Genomic DNA, 19,573 nt, shown 5'->3' with positions numbered 1-19,573 from the left:
TCGAATAAATGTGTAACGTGAGAATGTGTGACGTTTATTGCCAGACACAGCGACAGACGGTGATCCCTGAGAGTGCAAGGTGTGGGAAGCTCTGGATGGTTCTCTTAAGATGGAAAGACCAGCCAGGCAGGGCAGCCCCTGTGTTTACAGACACCCACCTCCCCCTTTCAAGAAGGGGGTTGGGTTTACCAAAACAGGCGCAGTATGGCCTATTGGATCCAGATTTCAGTTTTTCCTCCTCCCATAGACTTTGTGGTCATTAGGCTGAAGAAGTTCCCATAATTTGAACCCTTTCTCTGGACCCTGGCCTGGGGCACACCTAGGACTCTGGCTGTGTTTCACTTCGCAGCCTGTTCTGGGATGGAGCAGCGGCAGACTTGAGGGGCACCCTCCAAAGCAGCAGTTTCTCTGTCGCCTCCTTTGCCCCAATTCTGTGGGTCCATTCTTCTCCCGCAACTTGACTCTCTCTGGAGAACCAGATCTGGGGCTCAGAGCCCAGTGCTCTGTTTTCTCCTCCACCCTCCCCTTCAACTACCTGCCGCACCTCTTAGCTTCCACATCCTCAAAAGGGATAATGTTCTCCTTGAAAGCATCTTTTGAGGATTAATTGATGTGTGCTCTATGCTTTGAAGAGAGAATCCTATCAAGTCTCTGCTGTCCTCAAAGCTGGTCCCAGTTCCAGCTGGTGCCACGCCTGGCCAATGGGGACGCAGCACGAGCCAGCCTCTCATTGGCTGCCTTTCTGGGACATACCCTTGGCCTGATCATCACCTTGCAGTAGAAGGGCGACTGCCCACACAGGAGGCACAGACCCTCACGTGGACGTTTTGTACTTGGAGAAAGAGTATTTGCATCACAGTGATCATCCCTTGGGAAGTTAGTTTGTGGCTGTCTGTGACATTTTCTCATTTGGAAATTGTTCTTTTCTCTTTCTTTCTCTCTTTTAAAGCTTTGTAAGTGTAAGAGTAGTTAGAATCTGCCACTGCTCAAAGAAGTCCCTTGGCCAGGCCATTTATATGGTGTGTGATTTGGGGGAGGAAAAGGATGTTACCTGCTTCATGATAAGTACTTTCATATCCATGAATTCTTTGTTAGGGTTGTTTAATCAAAGAAATGGAAGCTGCAATCTCCTTATTGGAAAGATCTAGATAATGCAGTGTGAGTTAAGAACCTGAGGGTTCTAGGGAGAAGACTGTTGACAAAAGGAAAAAGGAAGGTTTGTTTTAAGCACAGAACAAACAGGGAATCAAAACAATCTTAAGTCAAAGACATTTTAGTTGTCTTGTCGTCAGAGAGGATGAGGCTGGAGGGGAAAGCCAGCCAGGCACACTTGGGTCCTCTTCTGTGTCCTCAGATGGGCATCAGGACATGGCAGGGGATTGAGGACCTGCTGCTGACGGTTCCAATGGGGGTATTTCAAGGGGAGCCTTCATTTTCTGTCATTCCGCTCCAGCACCTGATCCCCATAAAGTGCCTCAGGCTCTTGGGGGCTTGTTTTAAGCACTGGTCTTATTAATAGAAACCACTGCTTGCCTGTTTTAAATGATATTTCTTGCTTCTTGCAAAATTGAAGGTCTGGCAACCCTGACCCTTCACCCCATCAAGGCAGGCACCGGCCGCTGCTGTCCCTTTTGATGGGGCAGTGGGACAGAACAGACGCTTGTCTGGTTCACCGACTGGGGCACATGCTGACTTCTGACCTTTCTGGGAAATTAGTGAGGGGATGGAGTGTTAGTCCAGAAGCATGAGCTGAGCACAGACATGTACACACCTATGCACACACCCGTCACCAGGACGCAAGCCCAGAAGGGATTACTTAAAGAAAGGTCACCTCTTAGCAGGTTCAGAGTGTGTAATCCACATGACAGTTTTGAGTCTTAGGGTGAGAGGAGAAGAATCAGATGATCATGGCACACAGTGCAAGAGACGCTTGCACGTGTTGAAAAGAGAAAGTGCTGGGGCGCCTGGGTAGCTCAGTCGGTTAAGTGTCATGACTCTTTTTTTTTTTTTTTTAAATGTTTTATTTATTTCTAGGAGAGAGAGAGAGAGACAGCGTGAGCAGGGGAGGGTCAGAGAGAGAGGGAGTCACAGACTGAAACAGGCTCCAGGCTCTGAGCTGGCAGTCAGCACAGAGCCCGACGCGGGGCTCGAACCCACGAACCGCGAGATCATGACCCGAGCGAAAGTCGGACGCTTAACCAACTACGCCACCCGGGCGCCCCAAGTGTCATGACTCTTGGTCATGATCTCACAGTTTGTGACATGGAGCCCCTCATTAGGCTCTGTGCTGACAATGTGGAGCCTGTTTGAGAGTCTCTATCTCTCTGCCCTCCCCTGCTCATGTGCTCTCTTTCAAAATAAACAAAACTTAAAAAAATTTTAGAAAAAAGATGGGGCACCTGGGTGTCTGACTTCAGCTCAGTTCACAATCACATGGTTCATGAGTTTGAGCCCTATGTTGGGCTCTGTCCTGACAGCTCAGAACCTGGAGACTGCTTTGGATTCCGTGTCTTCCCCCTCTCTCTAGCCCTCTGCCGCTCATGCTCTCTCTCTTCCTCTCTCTCTCTCTCAAAAATGAATAAACATTGAAAAAATTTTTCTAAAAATTGAGAAAAAGAAAGTGCCTTTCTCTGTTATGCCTGTGTGTTTGGAGCAGCAGTGTGGAAGAGTGTGGTGACTAGGCAAAAGCAGGGACAAGGGGCCTATATTTGAACCTCTGTGATGCCCTGGGCAGGGCCTGGGGTACCCAGGGGCATGTTCAGTAGAGTCTAATGAGAGCCAGCCATAGATTTGTGCACGAACTCAACTTTGAGACCTGGAAGAATAATTTCTCTTCTCCCTTTCTCAGTGTGCTCATCAGCAAAATGGAGACGCTACAACAGGCACTGCAAAATCAAGTGCCTACAGGGGCCAGACCTGCTGTGTAAGTAGGTGAAGGGATGTCTGGATGGGCAAAGTAGAATAAGGAGTGAAGAAGATGGTGGTAAGCTAGGCGTTCATGCCCATCCCGCGGGATGTCCAAATTCAACTCCAGAGCCCTGTCGCATGGGAAGGTGAATCCAGTGTCACCAAAACTCCTCACTTTTTAAGGGAGGCTCTAAATCTGAATTTGTATGTGAACTCTAACAACTTTTGATGTGATGAATTCAATTTTCAAAAAGCAGAGTGCAGCCAAATAAAACATATTTGGGGGCCATATTTGGCTTATAGGCCCTAGGTTTGCAGCTTCTGGATGAAGCCTGCTTGGTGTCTCCCTACTTGGCAACTGACGCTACTTTGCTGAGTTTCTGGTGTGAGCAGGAAGGAATTGTTGTAGATGAAGAATGGCCGTGAGGACAAAGTTGGGGCACAGCTGAGGAGTGAAGCTTGGACCGCACCATTCCCAGGGTGGGCAGGCAGATCTGCACCTGCTGGCTTCAGGGAGGGCTGTTCAAGGCCAGGCAAGAATTGTGCATGGAGCCAGGCGGGAGGGCAAACCCAGGCGAGGCAGCTGAGGGAAAGGGCATAGGCTGTGGGTGGCAGTGGTATAGGAAGAAGGGTGTGGAGGTCAAGAGGCAGCAAGGACAGCCCAGGAGAGAGCAATAAGGAGCCCGGTGGACCGTGGGGCTGAGACTGTTTGCCCTCTGCCCTGTGCTAGCCCGGGTAGGGGGGTGTGCAGCCCCTCACCAGCCACACCCAGGGGAAAAGTGTCACAGCCACACTGGAGGCTCTGTACATTGTGCATCTATTCAGAAAAGCACAATACTTGGGTCTAGCCTTCCAAACTTGTAATCATAGTTGGGAATATAAGCCTGTCGTACATGAAGAGGCAGAGTAGCATGATGGATGAGAAGAGAGTAAGTTTAGGTCTCATACAGCTTGGCTTTGAAGCTGACCTTTGTCATTTATTTGCCAGGTGGCCCAGGTAAGTTAGTGAACTTCTTTTTGAGCCTGGCTCACTCATTTGGGAACAATAATAGCTCCTACCTTGTAGGGTTGTCATGAGGATTAAATGCAAACAAATGCCTTAATGTGTGTGAAGTGCTTGGTACGGGACCTGGCACAAAGTAAGTGCTCAATTTGGGCTCATTATTATTATAAGACAAGCAGTCACCTCAGCTAACTTGCGGTTAAGCACAAAATCCTTCGTCTCAGCAGAGAATCGACAACAGATGCAGTAAAAGTTTACTCCTCCCCTACTGGAAATGCTCCCCTAAACATAGACTCTCTGGCCTGAGATCCTGTTTGCCAGAAAAGCAGGGGACATTGTACCCACCTGGATAAGGGTCATCTACAGAGCTTTGCTAAGTCTATTTGTCCCCAGTACCACCTGGTTTACATAATGGTGTTTTCATTCATGTAACAAATATTTCTGAGTAACAACTATGTTCTAAGCACTAAGAAAGTGTTTTGGGGGTGCTGAATAGAATAAGATAAGAGTTGGGCCTCAAGGTGCTGAATTTAATATAGAGGGTATGCTGCTATAACAGATCTCCAAAGAGAATGGCTAAATAAGACAGAGGTTTATTTCTGTCTAATGTAAGCCTTAGGGCGAGCACACCAAGCTGGCAAAGTAGGTCCATGAAATCATTCACAGGCCCCTTTCTTTATGGTTTTGCATCTCTAATTCTGTGTTTCAGGATGTGGGTAGTAGGAGGTGACAGAATCCAAGGCAAGCAGTTTGTAATTAAAGAGCTTCCACTGACAATCCATTGGTTGGAGCTTGGTCATATGCCTGCATCGAGCTGCAAGGGATGCTAGGAAATGTAGTTTGGAGCAGACGGCCATGTGCTAAGGCAAAACTTGGGACTGGAATTTATTATAAGAAGGAAGAAGGGAGAATGAATACTGGAGGGAAGTTAGCAGTTTATGATTCAGGGAGATAGGGAGGCAAATGAATGCTCCTAATAGTTAAGTGCATGCTCCTCTTTATAGCACCAGCTGTAATCCTTGAGTTGAGAATGACATTGTGGCTCTCATTGGAGTTTGGGATTTGAAATCACACTTCTGGTTTCTCAGGTCTGTCAGTTACCACAGCATTATGCAGTGTTGGTGGTATAGTGGTGAGCACGGCTGCCTTCCACGTACCCCAAGGTTGGTATAAGAATGAAATAAGTTGGGGTGCCTGGGTGACTCGGTTGGATGTCCGACTTCAGCTCAGGTCATGATCTCACAGCTCATGAGTTCAAACCCGATGTCAGGCTCTGTGCTAACAGCTCGGAGCCTGGAACCTGCTTCAGATTCTGTCTCCCTCTGTCTCTGCCCCTCCCCATCTCACACTCTGTCTCTATCAAAAATAAACATACATTAAAATATTTTTTTAAAAAGGAATGAAATAAGTCAACCCATGTGATGCTTTTAGGATATGGTCTGAGCCCGAGTCAATGGTCAGGAAGTGTAAGCAGTTACTGCCGGGGAGTGAGGATGTGTCAAGAAGGTCAGTACTTAAGGAGGGCTCGTGGACTGGCTACCTCTCTCAGTTTTATAGCTTCCCGTAGGCCTTTTCTCTCTAGATGCAACATTGGGCCTTGAACCCTTGGCCCTTCTCGTCACTGAGAACGTTAATGAAGACAAACAAAGCTATCTGAATGGGCTAGTGTTTTGAAAAAATAGAATCAGCTTCTGTTTGCCTGGACTGGACCTAGGGGATGATTTTAGATAGGATATTTCAAGGTCAGATTTCTATAGCTTGAGTAAGAGCCAGTGAATTTAGTCTGTGGTCTGCAGGCCTCTGCGGGAAGAGTAAGAGCCCTTCCTGTTGGGTGTGTCTCCAGGTAAAGAGCTGTAGAAATTATTTTAAAACTCTATTTAGATAAGCAGTGAACAGTAAGTCCTCACAGGGGCTGGGGGGGTCCTTTGCCCTTGGGGAAGACCCTGATGGCCTGTGTAGGCCCCTTAGCAAGAGGAGAAAAGTAGAAAAGCCACCCCCTCAGGGCACTGCACTGGCAGGAGTTGGGGTGTCCTCTTACTGGGAGCTGGTGTTCTATCATATGCAGGGGGTATCGTTTTCCATCTTCTGCAGGTGTTGTGTGGAAAGAGAACCTTCCTAGCTTCAGAGCAAGAGACTTAACTTGCTTTGGCAACTCACGAGGTGGGCAGATTTTAGCAGAAAAATAAACAGATACTTTGCACTGTCTCATTTTCGTAGGTCTGAGGAGCTTTCATACCTTTTTTATCCCCAGCTTTTGGGATCAGACCACACTACTCTGGAAGAAAATAGCATTGGATGCTGTCTCACAATGGGCACCGTTTTTGACTCCCTAAAAGCATCCAGTTAGCTCCCAGGAAATGGGATGGACATAGAGACAAAGTACGTGTGTTGGAAGGCTTCTGTGTGCTTAGGACCCCATCTATGCTTGTGGAGAAGCTGGCAGAGGTGGACCAGGGCTGTGAGTGGAGCATCTGAGGGCCTGGGTGGGAGCTGACCTCATGGGTATAGAGGCAGGTGGTTGTATTCCTCCTGCCTGCCTCTCGTAACCTTAGCTGACCTCTTAGTCTTGACTTCCTGGTCTCATGAAGATCCTACGGCTGGATAGCTTGGGTGTGTAGATGCCCATGTCCTGGGGTTTTCACCCACAGTTTCTCCAGCTCTGTGAACCTCATGTCCTCTCTCATCAGTTCCCAACTAGGCCTTCACTCTTCTTACTACTGGGATCAGTCTTTTATTCTCCTTCCCTTACGGAAAGCTTATCAATAGGGTGGGGACAATAGTGAGCGCTGATTAAACCAGGGTCTCCAGTCCTGGTGACCTCAGCTGAAACTGTGAGGTTATCTCTGCACGAGATTATACGCTTGGTCACCAGGACGTGTATCACAAGGGATCACATGTGTCTTCTGTGCCTAAACCATACACCATCCATGGCATCCAGGCCCTACAAAGTCATATTAATAATAATAAATCCTGTAATTCTCTTGAGATCATGATAATTTTACATCGTATTTGGGTTTGTGTGTGCATGTGTGAAAAGTGTGAATTTGTGAAGTGTGAGCATTTAAAATGTGCCATACATATTGTTGTAGTCCTGCTTTGAATTTCTTCATGTTTTAATCACCTGTGTACCTGGAGGGAGGATCTCCTCCTCTGAGAGGCCTTGTACATACACCTGCTATAGATCAGGTGTGAGCAACTCTTTCTACGCAAGAGGGCAATTCAGGAAAAATAAAGTATTTACAGGTCATCTTTGCCCCTTAATCAAAATGAAGAGAGCTTTATTGAATTTCATGACATGGGTGGGTGGGGCATCAGAAATTTTTATTCTTACAACTTACTCTACTGGGTAGAGTAGTATCAGTGAGACAAGGGACACTGCTTTTTGAGTCCTTGAAAATTTAATATCCAGGTGTTTGGAAGCAGTTTGCCAACTTTTCATTGTAAAATTAGATGGCTGGATGCCTGTATGATCCTTGTCACTGAATGGACTAACCCCAGAACCCTCGGACTAGTGTTTTCTGTATCTCAGTATCTCTCTTGCTCAGCGTAATGCCTAGTGCACAGTAGGGGCTTAATAAGTGCTTATTAGGAAGCAGGAGGGCATAATGGTTAAGAACACAGTCTTTAGGTAGCCTGACTACTTCTGTCACTTACTAGCTGTGTGACTTTTGGCAAGTTTCTTAACCTCTCTGGGCCTCAGTCTCAGTCTGTAAATTGAGAATTATATCAACCACTGCCTCACAGATGGTGACTGAATGAGTTAATACATGTGAGCACTTACAGCAATGCCTAGCACATATAAACCTGCATAAGTGTTAGCTGTTGCTACAAATATTGTTACTGAGCTGAGAAGAAACCCAAGTTTGCCTGTGGTGCTAGAGCTTTATAGAGACTCTCTTTCCATCTCTAGCTTCCGCTTCATTCCCATTAATGGGATTTTCACTCTAGTCTCTGTGAACATATATTTGATTTCCATATAAAATAATTAGGCCTTTTCCCTCATTCCAAACTTTTTTTTTTTTTTTAAGGGCAGAAAAGCAAAAAACAAAAACCCTGAATATTTTTGGAGCAAACATGGGTCCATCTGTAACAGATAGCACATTGGATTAATAACCTGAGTGGAGGCTGCACGTCTAGATTTGGTGAAACTGCTCTTTTCCAAAGAAAGCGCCAGGTTCTCTGTTCTGCTTTCATCTCTTCTCACAGAATGTCTGTCCTGCACGCTCAGCTAGTCTGTCTGGTCTTCGCATCGACAGGAGAGCTCCGGGGAATGATACACACCAGATACAACCTGGCTCCAGGAGCTTTGCCTGCCTGATTACTTTATTTGTAGTCACCTTTATTTTTGCTCATTGACTTATTTTTTAAAAAGTTTTAAATATTGAAGTATAGCATACTCACAGAAAGGTACACAATGTGTTCAGCTGAATGCATTTTGACAAGTTGAATTTCTTTGTGTCCTCAACACCCAGATTAAGAAACAACAGGATGGAAGCCCAGCTGTATCCCTCCCAGTTACTACCTCACCCCTTTCCCAGCCCCACCAAGGGTGACTCTCCTGGCTCTGACCCCACCTGATGGAATGTTCTAGTATGTCCACTTCTGTGTCTGGATTTCCCCCTTCAACACTATGAGATTCATCCATAGTGTTGACTGTAGCAGTAGGCTGTTCTGCCGTGTAGTATTCCGTCGGGTGAGTAGACCATTTCTCTGCTTGTTCTACTCTTTTTAAAAAAATTTTAAATGTTTATTTTTGAGAGACAGAGTATGAGCGGTGGAGGGCCAGAGAGGGAGACATGGAATCCGAAGCAGGTTCCAGGCTTTGAGCTGCCAGCACAGAGCCTGATGTGGGGCTTGAACCCACAGATCGCAAGATCATGACCTGAGCCGAAGTCCAGCGCTTAGACAACTGAGCCACCCAGGCACCCCGTGCCTGTTCTACTCTTGATGGCCATGTGGCAGTTTCTGCCTGGCGACATCTATGAATCTCACTGCGAGGAACATGCTGGCACCTGGCTTTTGGGGGCCTGAAGTGTACGTGCACATACCTGCCAGTAGGATAGCGAGGTCATGGGGTGGGCGTGTATTCAGCAAATGCTGCCAGAGGCTCTTCCGGAGAGGGGTGCCAATCATCCGCTTGATTTTGTTGAAGAAAATGATTCTGTATTCAGATTTGCTTTGGGTTTTAAAGCAGAATAACCCTGCACTGGTTTTGTCGTTTTGCCATTCCTATTTCTCCCCTCTCATGCGTGTGAACCGTGCGGCCACCGGACAAATTCACTTGAGTTCCTGGAACTGCCTCTTTGTGCGGAGGCTCTTGAAATGGAACTGCTACCTGAACTGGAAGGTTTAGAATTCCTCTCCCACCCCCCCAAAATGTCTGCTTTTTTTTCTTTTCTTTTTTAAATGTTTTTATTTATTTATTTATTTCTAGGAGAGAGAGAGAGAGAGAGACAGCGTGAGCAGGGGAGGGTCAGAGAGAGAGGGAGTCACAGACTGAAACAGGCTCCAGGCTCTGAGCTGGCAGTCAGCACAGAGCCCGATGCGGGGCTCGAATCCACGAACTGCGAGATCATGACCTAAGCGAAAGTCGGACCCTTAACCGACTAAGCCACCCAGGCGCCCCTGCTTTGTTTTCAAGAACAGGAAATACTAATCACCACATCCCTTGTAAAAAAAAAAAAAAGCCATTTCCCACCCTCCCAATACTCCTCACACCCTTTATTGAATGAGATGTAGAGTTTAGGAAGTTTTGAGTAAAAATCAAACATCTGTGAGATTACTAATTTCCTCAAATTTGCTTGCTGGGTCGCTCATCCCATAATTTCAGTTGTAGTTGCCCTTCTTTGGAATTCGAAATAGCTGGGCAAATGGAGAGTCAAAAGTCCCTCAGTCTAGCTCTGGCTTTTGTTTGTAAACAGCCATGGTGCAAGGTGCTTTGGTAACGTAGAGGGACAGAAGGCCTTCCTGTCCAGCCTCAGAAACCTTATAAATAAGGACCTCTGAGTCTTAGGAGGAATTTAATCGAATCTGTTCGTTTTGACTTGCCCTCCCCTCTGTGACCCCCAAACACAAGCTGGAAACAACATCCCATAGAATAACAGCAAAAATATTACTTCACATACTGCTTCCTCATAAAAAGGAAGCACTCACACAAGGACTCTCAGATCCTGCAGCACCAGGCTGTTATTATTTTATTTTACAGATGGGAAAATTAAGGCCTGCAAAGGTGACTTGACACCGTAGAATCCTGGAAAAACTGGTGGCTGGAGCCAGGTCCTTACCTGGGATTTGCCCTTCTGGAAGCAGGGGGTCCTTTCGAAGAGGAGTGTTAAGGATGAGTGGCTATATTGAAAGCTCATCATGAGGTCCTTTTGATGGGTGACTTTCATATCCTGGAGGTTGGTATTTTGTCTGGTCAGAAAGTGGTCTTCCAGGGGCGCCTTTGTGGCTCAGTCGGTTAAGCGTCCAACTCTGGTCTTTGTCATGGTCTCATGGTTTGTGAGTTTGAGCCCCATGTCAGGTTCTGTGCTGACAGCTTGGAGTCTGGAGCCTGCTCAGATGCTACCTGGGGAAAGCAGGACTGAGGATGGCGGTGCTCATGTGGGAGAACAAGGTATAGCAAAATAACATGTGAAAAAATGCCATTTGAATACATTGTATATATATATGCATGTATATGTATACAAATACATAAAAAGTACATGCATAAATTTAAAAGTCAAACAAAAGAGTTGTTCTAGTAAGAACAGGGCTGTGAAGGAGCGCCTGAGTGGTTCAGTCAGTTAAGCGTCTGACTTTGGCTCAGGTGATGATCTCGAGGTCTGTGAGTTCAAGCCCCGTGTCAGGCTTTGTGCTGACAGCTCGGAGCCTGGAACCTGCTTCAGATTCTGTGTCTCCCTCTCTCTCTCTCTGCCCCTCCCTTGCTCTCTTTCTCTCTCTCTCTCTCTCTCTCAAAAAAAGTAAACATAAAAAAAAAATAATAGACCTGTGAACCCTATATGGGTCAGTTAGCTTGGCAAGAGTGAGAGCTCAGCTCTGTGGCTGAAGGCTTCACCCCCAAGTCAGTTGTGTTGAAAGTGAAGGACGTTGGTCAGAAGAGACTCCAGGAAAATGTGCGGGTGTCTGAGCACAGACACACCGCTGCCTTTGGTAAACCGATAATTGTAGCTACCATCTTGAAGTGCTTAGAATGTGCTGGCATCTTCATATTTTCTTGAAGTTAGATATTTTCATCCCCATTTCAAGATGAGGAAAACCGAGGGGCAAGCAATGGAAGGCCACATAGTGAGTGAGTGTTGCTGGGATTTAAGCTCAGATCTGATTCCAGAACTTCTGCTTTTCAGATTTCCCTCACAGCCTGGGGTTTAGTGGGGTGATCAGGCTGGCCTGCTTCGATCCACACCGAGATTTCTGGGAGGTCCCCTCTCACAGGTGTGGGTCCTAAAATGTAGCTTTTGCTGCGAAACCCAACCAAGCCCCGGTCCAGTGAATGTTTCCTGTGTGTTCTTGTTGGCCTGGTTTTGGATGGCAAAGCTTCTTACCTGGCTGAGGGAGAGCAGCCTGTTCCGACCTCCGTTCCCAAGGGAGCAGGGCTGCCTGGAAAAGTAGGGCACGTGGACACCCACCTCAGGACAGGTGAAAGGCAGGCTGGCTTGTTAAGGAGGAGGATAGTTTTACCACATCTGACATCTGGCCCCTGAACAGTCTCGGCGGCCAGTTTGGGAGTAAATGCTTGGGCTTTCGTGGGGCTCTCTCTCCCACCTCTCCTTTCATCCCTCCCCTGTATCCCCCCCGCCCCAACCCACTAAACACAAAAGAATTAACAGTGGTGGCTGGTTTGGTGGCCTGGTACTGTGACTTCCGCCCAAAGCACCGAGGGCTTGTGCTGTTGCCAAGGGTGCCCCGAAGTGAGTATTTAAGATAAAAAGCTCAGCTCTGCCAGTTGATGTCACCTGTGACCCACTTCTCTTCTTGGCCTTGGTTTCCTCATTCACAAAATGGGGATCAGATTTTTCTCTTGCTTACGATGAAAACAATAGATGATATATCATATGTTTGGTTAAACAGTCAGAAGTGCGTTGTATATTTAGAAAGACAACACCAGTTCTGTGTGTTAGGTTTTGGCTGCAGACCGTGGCGCTGCTGATACCAAGAGTCATTGCCATGTTTATGAAACAAGTCTGGATATTTCTAGTCTGTTTTCTACAGGGGGCTATGTCTTCACGGTGACATCTGTGACTTCCAGGAGCAGGGCCATTACATAAAGGTGAACTTGGCTGCAGAGGGTGGGCTGGCTGCAGGGAAGGCCTCCCTGGGCCCTCCTGCCCGCTGTCTGAGGCAGATGGAGGCCAATCCCCTGGTGAGGCTGCAGCAGCTGGAACTGGACCCACTGCCTGCTGCCTTCGTTCACTGCCCGCAGAAACCCCACAGGGCCTGGGAGGGGAAGACAGAACGAGGAGAAAGCATGCAGCCGGCTGTTGCCTTCACCTGAGGATTTGGGGCAAGGCCTGCCCATGCCGCACTCCCTGCCCACAAGTTGTAGACTGAGCCTCATGGCCAAGGACAAATGGTCTGGTCTTTCAGAGCCTCACTTTCTCATTTTAGTGGAGCCGAATCCTTTTGAATGAGCCTGTGTAGATGTCGTGATTGTGAACAGTAATCTTGTCACTAGTTTCTTAAAGGCTGGGACTAGGACTCCGGTACCCAGCGCAGAGCCTGGTGCACAGTAGGAACCAGAGGAAAGCTTTCCCTTGTCATAGAGCCCCTAGAGATGTACGGCTGGACAGTCTGGGAAGTAACCATTTAGGAAAGTTTTTCCCTTCCTTTGCCTTCCTCTGTGCATGATAAAGTATGAGATTTGTGCACCTTTCCCTCTATCCTTATTCTTCTTTGCATTTATTTTACTTTAAAAGTGATTTTCTTCTGACCAATGAAATAAAGCTGATAGGACCTAACCATACAGCCCTCTCCTACTTGCAGTTTTGAGTGGAGAAGGTAAAACACTATGCCCTGCTTCGTTCTTCTTAAAATATAGGGATAGACTGACCTGCATCCTGGAAGCCTCTGCCAATTCTTTTTCCCATCAGGACTCTGTGGAGTCACCTGAGGTTCCCGGACAGAGTGGTTTCCCTGGGTCTAGGTAGGATGAGGGCTGGAGTTGGGCTCCCAGGCACTGGATAGTAGGGTATTCGTTGGAGAAGAGGGGAAAAAGAAACCCACACAAATGGAATGGTAAAGGAATGACATCACAGTAGACATAGCAACAGCACATAATCTCCACACAAGGTGTCAGAACCCCAAGGGAAAGCCTAGTTTCATTGCGTTCCTTTTCCCATCGGAGCAGGCAGAAGCAGGGAGTCATGGAAGAAGGGTTGCTTATCCAATGGCTAGAGCAGGCCACAGAGTTTGCTGTTCACTCCAGACCTGCTTCCCGCTCTGACAATCTCTCGGGGGTAATGGTGTGCCAGCTCGAAGTATTTGCATTCTGTTACTTTATGATCCAGGGTGGCCCTCAGAATTTGGCTGGAGAAGGGGAAGAAAAAGAGAGGTAAGCGTGTCAAAGGAGAAAGTAGAGAGATGAAATTGTCCTCAGGAAGTTTTGTGGGATCCTGGAGCTCCATCCTCGGGATCTCCTGCCCGCAGGCATGGAGGTACTCTGATAAGTGCACACACGGTCCATCTCCTGTCCCTTACTTGCTTCTTTGGGCTTTGACTTCTGCCGCAGATGTTGTTGAGCTGGGTATAAACCATATACATTGTGATAATTTCAAATTCACTTGTGTCCAAAGCCCAAAGCGATTTGGAGTAACTCCCTAAGGCACCATGTGGATAAAGCAGCTGCCTGTATGGTGAGTGCTGGTATCCTGGGACAGCTGGGAACATTGTCTCAGGAGGTCATTATGAACACAGTGCCAGGGTTGTAGGTGTCGAAGGGTTGAATAAGGGCCATGAACTGGGAGATTCCTATTCTGGGGCTTTGGGGAGCTCGGGGTCCAGAAATCATTTCTCTCTTCCTGTCATTGTGGGATAACTATAACAGGTCATGCCTGGTTGCAGTTTCTCTGTAGGTCAAATCATGGTTGCCTAGTTGTCTCCCTGTCACCCTGGCATTTAGAAATCTGAAAAGCAAGTGAGGCAGCCCGAACAAGGCATGGAGAGCTATCATGAGGCTGGATGTCCATCTCTGCTCTTGAGTAGAACCACTCACGCCCAACCTATGGGCATTATTTAAATTGGACACTTAAAGATATTTAAGAGTCTCTTGGGAAGCATACCCTTTGGCTTCTTTGGTTAGAATATCTGGACTTTTCTTTATGTAGAATATCTGGACAAGCTGGAGAAATCTCTTACCCAGCTGTTCTTGGCTATGGGTAGTTTTGTAAAGTGAACTTATTTAATTCTTTTTTTTGAGGTAAGATTCACATAATATAAAGCTCACCATCTTACCTGTGTACAATTCATTGATTTTTAGTTTTAGAATGTACTAGTCAATGGTTTTTAGGAAATCTACAATGTGGTGCAACCATCACTACTACTTAATTACAGAACATTTTCAACACCCCAGAAAGAGATTTTGTACTGATTAAGTAGTCATTCCTCATCCCTTTCCTGCCCTCCCCCCAGCCCCTGGCATCCACAAGTCTTCCTTCAGTCTCTCTTGATTTCTGTATTTTGATTATGTCCTGTAAATGGAATTAGTCAATATGTGTGGACTTTTGTGTCTGGATTCTTCAATTTAGCATGTTTTCCAGGTCCAACCATATTGTAGCATATATCAACACTGCATTTTTTTTTAAATGGCAGAATACTATTCCATTATGTCGTATACTACATTTTATTTATCTGTTCATCAGTTGATAGACATTTGGGTTATTTACATTTTTTCACTATTACGAGTAATGAACATTCAAATACAAGTCTTTGTGTGGACATATGTTTTCAGTTTTTTTGACCATATACCTACGATTGAAATCGCTGGGTCATATGACAACTATATGTTTAAGTTTTTAAGGAACTGCCTCTGTTTTCCACAGTGGCTGTACCATTTCACAGTCTTACCAGCAACGTGGTGGCAATACTTCCTTGCTGACACTTGTGATTATCTGTCTTTCTAGCCATCCTAGTGGGTGTGAAGTGGTGTCTCGTGGTGGTTTCGATTTGCATTTCTCTAATGGTTAATGATGCTGAGCATCTTTTCGTGTGTTTTTCGACCACTTGTGTATTTTGTTTGGAGAAATGTCTATTCAGATCCTTTGCCTGTGTTTTAATTGAGTTGTTTGTCTTTTTGTTTCAAGAAGAGAGTTTGTTTTAATACATTATTGTTATTTCCTCTACACTATCATGGTGTGACCAGCCTGTGGAGATGGAGGGGTAGAGTGGTTCACTTAAAAGCAGGCTGAGGTCTCTGCCTCTTAAGCCACTCCTCAGTGTTCTTGGGGAGGTCTCTTCTTTCTTCCCTACCCTTAACAGCTTTCTCCCTGAGAGTTTCTATTCTTAAACCAATTCTTATTTGCTGTCAATTCCTTCCCAGTTGACCTCATCCACACCCATGGCATCCACCACCATATATATGTTGATTACTCCCAAATGTGTATATCCAGCTTGGACTTCTCTCTGGAGCTCCATACCTGCCTATCCAGGTGGAACTTCAGCATGTTCAAAACCTACTACATTCCTCTTCTCCTGGGTTTCCCATCTGGAAGACTGGCGGCATGATTTACTAGGTCAGAAAAGCTGGAGGTCATCTTGGACTGCTGCTTCTCTCTCTAGGGCACATCTGCCCTCTTCCAGTCAAGTCCTGTGCATTGGTTCTCTTTGGAAGCTCTCTCTAACTTGTCCTCAGTTCTCCATTCCACACTGACTGCCTTAGTTCAGGTCTTCGTCATTCCAACTAGACTCCCTAGTTTTTTTTTTTTTAATTTTTTATTTATTTCTGAGAGTCAGAGAGACAGTGAGAGCAAGGGAAAGGGTCAGAGAGAGAGGGAGGCACAGAAGCTGAAGACAGGCTCCAGGTTCTGAGCTGTCAGCACAGAGCCTGATGTGAGGCTCGAACCCAAGAACTGTGAGATCATGACCTGAGCTGAAGTCAGACGCTTAACTGACTGAGCCACTCAGGTACCCCTAGACTCCCTAGTTTTGAGTTACTTCCATCTATGCATCCTCTTCCAGAAGGATCCAATTATATTCCTCCCATCTTAAAGTGGTTTCTTATTGCCCGAAGGATAAACTTCCTACTCTTTTGTTGAGTGTACAGGCCTTCTTGGATCTGATCTCTACCTGTCTTTCCGACTTTATATTCCCTTGCTTATTCTCCCCTCTGCTCTTATTTTAGCCGTAAGGAGTTCTTTCAGGTTTCTTGAATGGGCTGTGTTACCTCAAATCTCCAAGCTTTGATTGCCATGCTACTGGCATGAAATTTTTAAAAAATGTTTATTTATTTATTTTTGAGAGGGAGTGAGAGCAAGCGAGCGAGTGAGAGAGAGAGAGAGAGAGAGAGAGAGAGAGAGAGCATGAGCAGCAGGGGGAGGGGCAGAGAGAGAGGAGGTAGGGAATCCCAAGCAGTTTCTGTGACTGTGACCAGTCAGCCAGGAGTCCGATGTGGGGCTCAATCTCATGAACTGTGAGATCATGACCTGAAAAGAAATCAGGAGTTGGATGCTTAACCAATGGAGCCATCCAGGTGTCCTACTGGCATGAATTTTTTCTATGTGGCCAAGGATAGATTTTCAGGGCTAGATTATGGATCCCATGTGGCCCCAATTAAATACTGCTGTAGATAGAGAACATAGTTGACTGTGACTTAGATGTGGATTTTGATTCAATAATTTATTTATGTGAAAGGATTTCCAAACTGAATGGAAATTAAACTGCATTTTATTGTATTTGTGAACCACTGTATTGCAAAGGGGATGGACTTTTGGGGAAAGATTCTGACATTTGTCCCATCCATAGCCTGTTGTTACTTTAGTTACTTTCTGAATCAAGAGCACCAGGATACATGATATGACAAGTATATGTGTATTTTGGGAGCTAATGGGACAACATTTTTGAAATCAGATTGGATTCCAAGGTTGCCATAGCTACCGGCTACCATGAACACCAGCATCCTATTTGTTTGGAGCCCTACACCTCTAACCTCTTCAATGTCTTTTTTTTTTTTAAACTCTGAGGATGTTAGTCCTAAGATAAAGAAATTGAGTGAAACTGAAGGAATGATTCTTAGTCCTTTCTGAATTAAAAAAAAAAAAATTTGGTTTAGGTTCTTATTTAGTGCTTTCTCACTCACCCTCAAATTTTTTACTTAGAAAAGTTTCAAGTCTTCCGAAACAATGTGAGAATGGTATGACGAATACCGCTGTACTCTGCTCAGATTCACCATTTGCACATTTCCCCCTAATGGTCTTTACAATCCTCTTTGTGTTTTGGTTATAGTATCAGATAGTCTGAAGAAGACCAATGGTGCTTGACGGGGTAGAGAAGTTAGTTGCTGGATCCTCCCATGGAATTAATTTATTCTCTCTCTGTTTCCAAATGGATGGAGAAGCCATAGATCAATGGCCCCTTCTGAGAACTTGTTAATCCTCTCCTCATCTGAAGCTGCAAATGTGATCATTTATTTTTTCAGGAAGAGTGAGATTGGGTTCATGATACACCATCCCCTTTTGGGGATGTGTCTTAGCTTCTGGCAAGGCTCAGTGCCAGAACAAAAGCCTTGAACTCTTGGGTTAGTGCTGCCACTGAGTGGGGCACCTGCGGATGGTCCTGAGCAAGTTCCTTTCTCATTATGAGCCTCAGTTTCCCCATCTATAGAATGAGAACTTGGATTACCTGCTTTTTAAGTCCCCACCCTGCCCCATGCTCATGTCCTATGCCCCTGTGATGGCCAGAAAAATTCATTCCTTTGGGAAATTGCCAAAAATACTGTGCTTATGAGATGAACTCCAGAATTTGTTGCTGGCTGGGCTTTGGTCAGGAGCATGTCCGGTTTATAATGAGGAGTGTTTCTCCCCTTGTAAGAGCCGCCAGTGCTCTCTCTGCCTGCTTAGGTGGGAGGTGGGCTTGGTGGGGATGTAGGACGCAGCAGGAACTCTGACCCCCTTGGAGCCTCTCCACCTCTTTTCATATGAGGTTGTCTGTTTAATTTGTCGTTTGCCTTACTTCCCACGCCCTATTATAGCTACTTTTGTTCAAGGATATTGCCATCTCCTTTTTCTGTCCTTGGCCTACCTCCAGGTTAAATATCTAGGGAGGAGAGCAGTCACCTGAAGATGTGGTGACATGGGTGGTGGTAGTGGTGAGCCTCAACAAGGCTGTGCTCTCATTGGTGAGGTAAGAGTTGTTCCAAGTGCAGGTAGTGGGTGGTAGGTTGATAACTGCTCTTGATAGTGGATTCCACAAAGTACCTCCCCCAACATCCACCCACCCCCCACAAAGAGCCCCAGGCAGAGGTCCTGGACTGGCCAGACTTTCTTTTATGCATTTAATCCCCATGGGTAAGATTTGGAAAAGTTTTGGTAGAGGAGAAAAAGACTGAGATGTGGCAGTGTTGAAGACAGGAGCTGGTGGAAGCAGGGTGATTTAGGGTTCATTTATTTCACTCAATAGATGTTTATTGAAGACCTACTATGTTATGTGTGGGTCCCTTTACCCAGAAAGTCTTAAATCTGGGTAGCCATTGTTAATGTGTTATGTGTTTAGAAGTGTTAGAAATAATACTATTAATGGTCACCCTTCCTCTCCCAACAGTCATGTGCCAGGCACGTTGCTAAGTGGGTTGCATCTATTCCACTCAATCCTGTCAACCACCCTGACAAGGTAGATGCTGCAGGAGAGGAAAGGGAGGTTTAGAGCAATCACTTGGTCAAGGTCAGGTGACAGCAGGAAGGAGGAATAATTGGGATTTGAGTTCAAGTATGATGTCAGATCCCACCCTCTTAGCCTCTGTGCCTTTGGTTTATGGACCGATGCCTGTCCATGCTAAAGTTTTCACTGGTCTAAAAGAGCAGGACAGGGGCAACTGGGTGGCTCAGTCGGTTGGACGTCCGACTACGGCTCAGGTCATGATCTCACGGTTTGTAGATTCAAGCCCCGCGTTGGGCTTTGCGCTGACAGCTAGCTCAGAGCTGGAGCCTGTTTCAGATTCTGTGTCTCCTTCTGTCTCTGACCCTCCTCTGCTCATGCTGTCTCTCAGAAATAAATAAAACATTTAAAAAAAAAAAAAAAGAGAGAGAGAAGGACAATAGAACTACATTTTTAGTAAGGCTTTATTTAATTCAGTTGTTCTCAACTGAGATGATTTTGCCCCCAGGGGATGTTTGGCAATACCTGGAGACATTGTTTGGTTGTCACATCTTGGGAGGGGCTACTGGTATGTAAGAGTAGCAGCCAGAGATGCTACTGAGTGCCCCACAGTGCACAGGAAAGCCCCCCCATTCTTCTCCCTGCATCCCCATAGCAAAGACTTATTGGCCTAAAGTGTCAGTAGTGCTAAGGTTGAGGAACTCTGATTTAATTTGAAGGATTATCCTTAATCTTATATTATTCTGACTTTTTGGGTATGTATGAGGGTTTTTTTTTTTTAAAGAAACAAGGTAGTAGATGGCAGTTAATAGATGACAGTTGGGTTTTAGATTGTCCTTGTTTGGCAAAATAAAAAAATTG

The 19,573-nt window shown here is 45.9% G+C and overlaps 1 protein-coding gene and 1 long non-coding RNA gene across 5 annotated transcripts in view; one reads left to right on the top strand and one right to left on the bottom strand.

Annotated features, from left to right (window-relative positions):
• DPF3 (double PHD fingers 3) overlaps positions 1-19,573 on the top strand; it is a 255,832-nt gene that overhangs the window by 34,668 nt on the left and 201,591 nt on the right. For 2 of the 4 annotated variants that reach the window (XR_005525989.1, XM_039219937.1), the window contains exon 1: positions 13,256-13,460. The exons of 1 other annotated variant lie outside the window; for it this stretch is intronic. Coding sequence is in view for 2 of the 3 variants with exons in the window: in XM_039219937.1 (XP_039075868.1) it covers positions 13,273-13,460 (188 nt within the window). In the remaining variant the exon portion in view is untranslated. Of the gene's footprint in view, positions 1-6,257; positions 6,290-13,255; positions 13,461-19,573 lie in introns of those variants that run through there. One more of the 4 variants, XM_039219940.1, reaches the window with a different exon arrangement.
• Positions 1,258-13,097, bottom strand: LOC120222217. The gene is made up of 2 exons (XR_005525990.1): positions 12,960-13,097; positions 1,258-1,704 (listed from the first exon to the last, which is right to left on the bottom strand). It is a non-coding gene; the product is annotated as an uncharacterized LOC120222217 (long non-coding RNA).

This window comes from Hyaena hyaena, unplaced genomic scaffold, assembly GCF_003009895.1.
Source record: "Hyaena hyaena isolate Hyena2069 unplaced genomic scaffold, ASM300989v1 scaffold_851, whole genome shotgun sequence".
NCBI classification, from domain to species: Eukaryota; Metazoa; Chordata; class Mammalia; order Carnivora; family Hyaenidae; genus Hyaena; species Hyaena hyaena.
The sequence above is the reverse complement of the archived record's forward strand: the minus strand, read 5'-3'. Positions and strand labels throughout refer to the sequence as shown.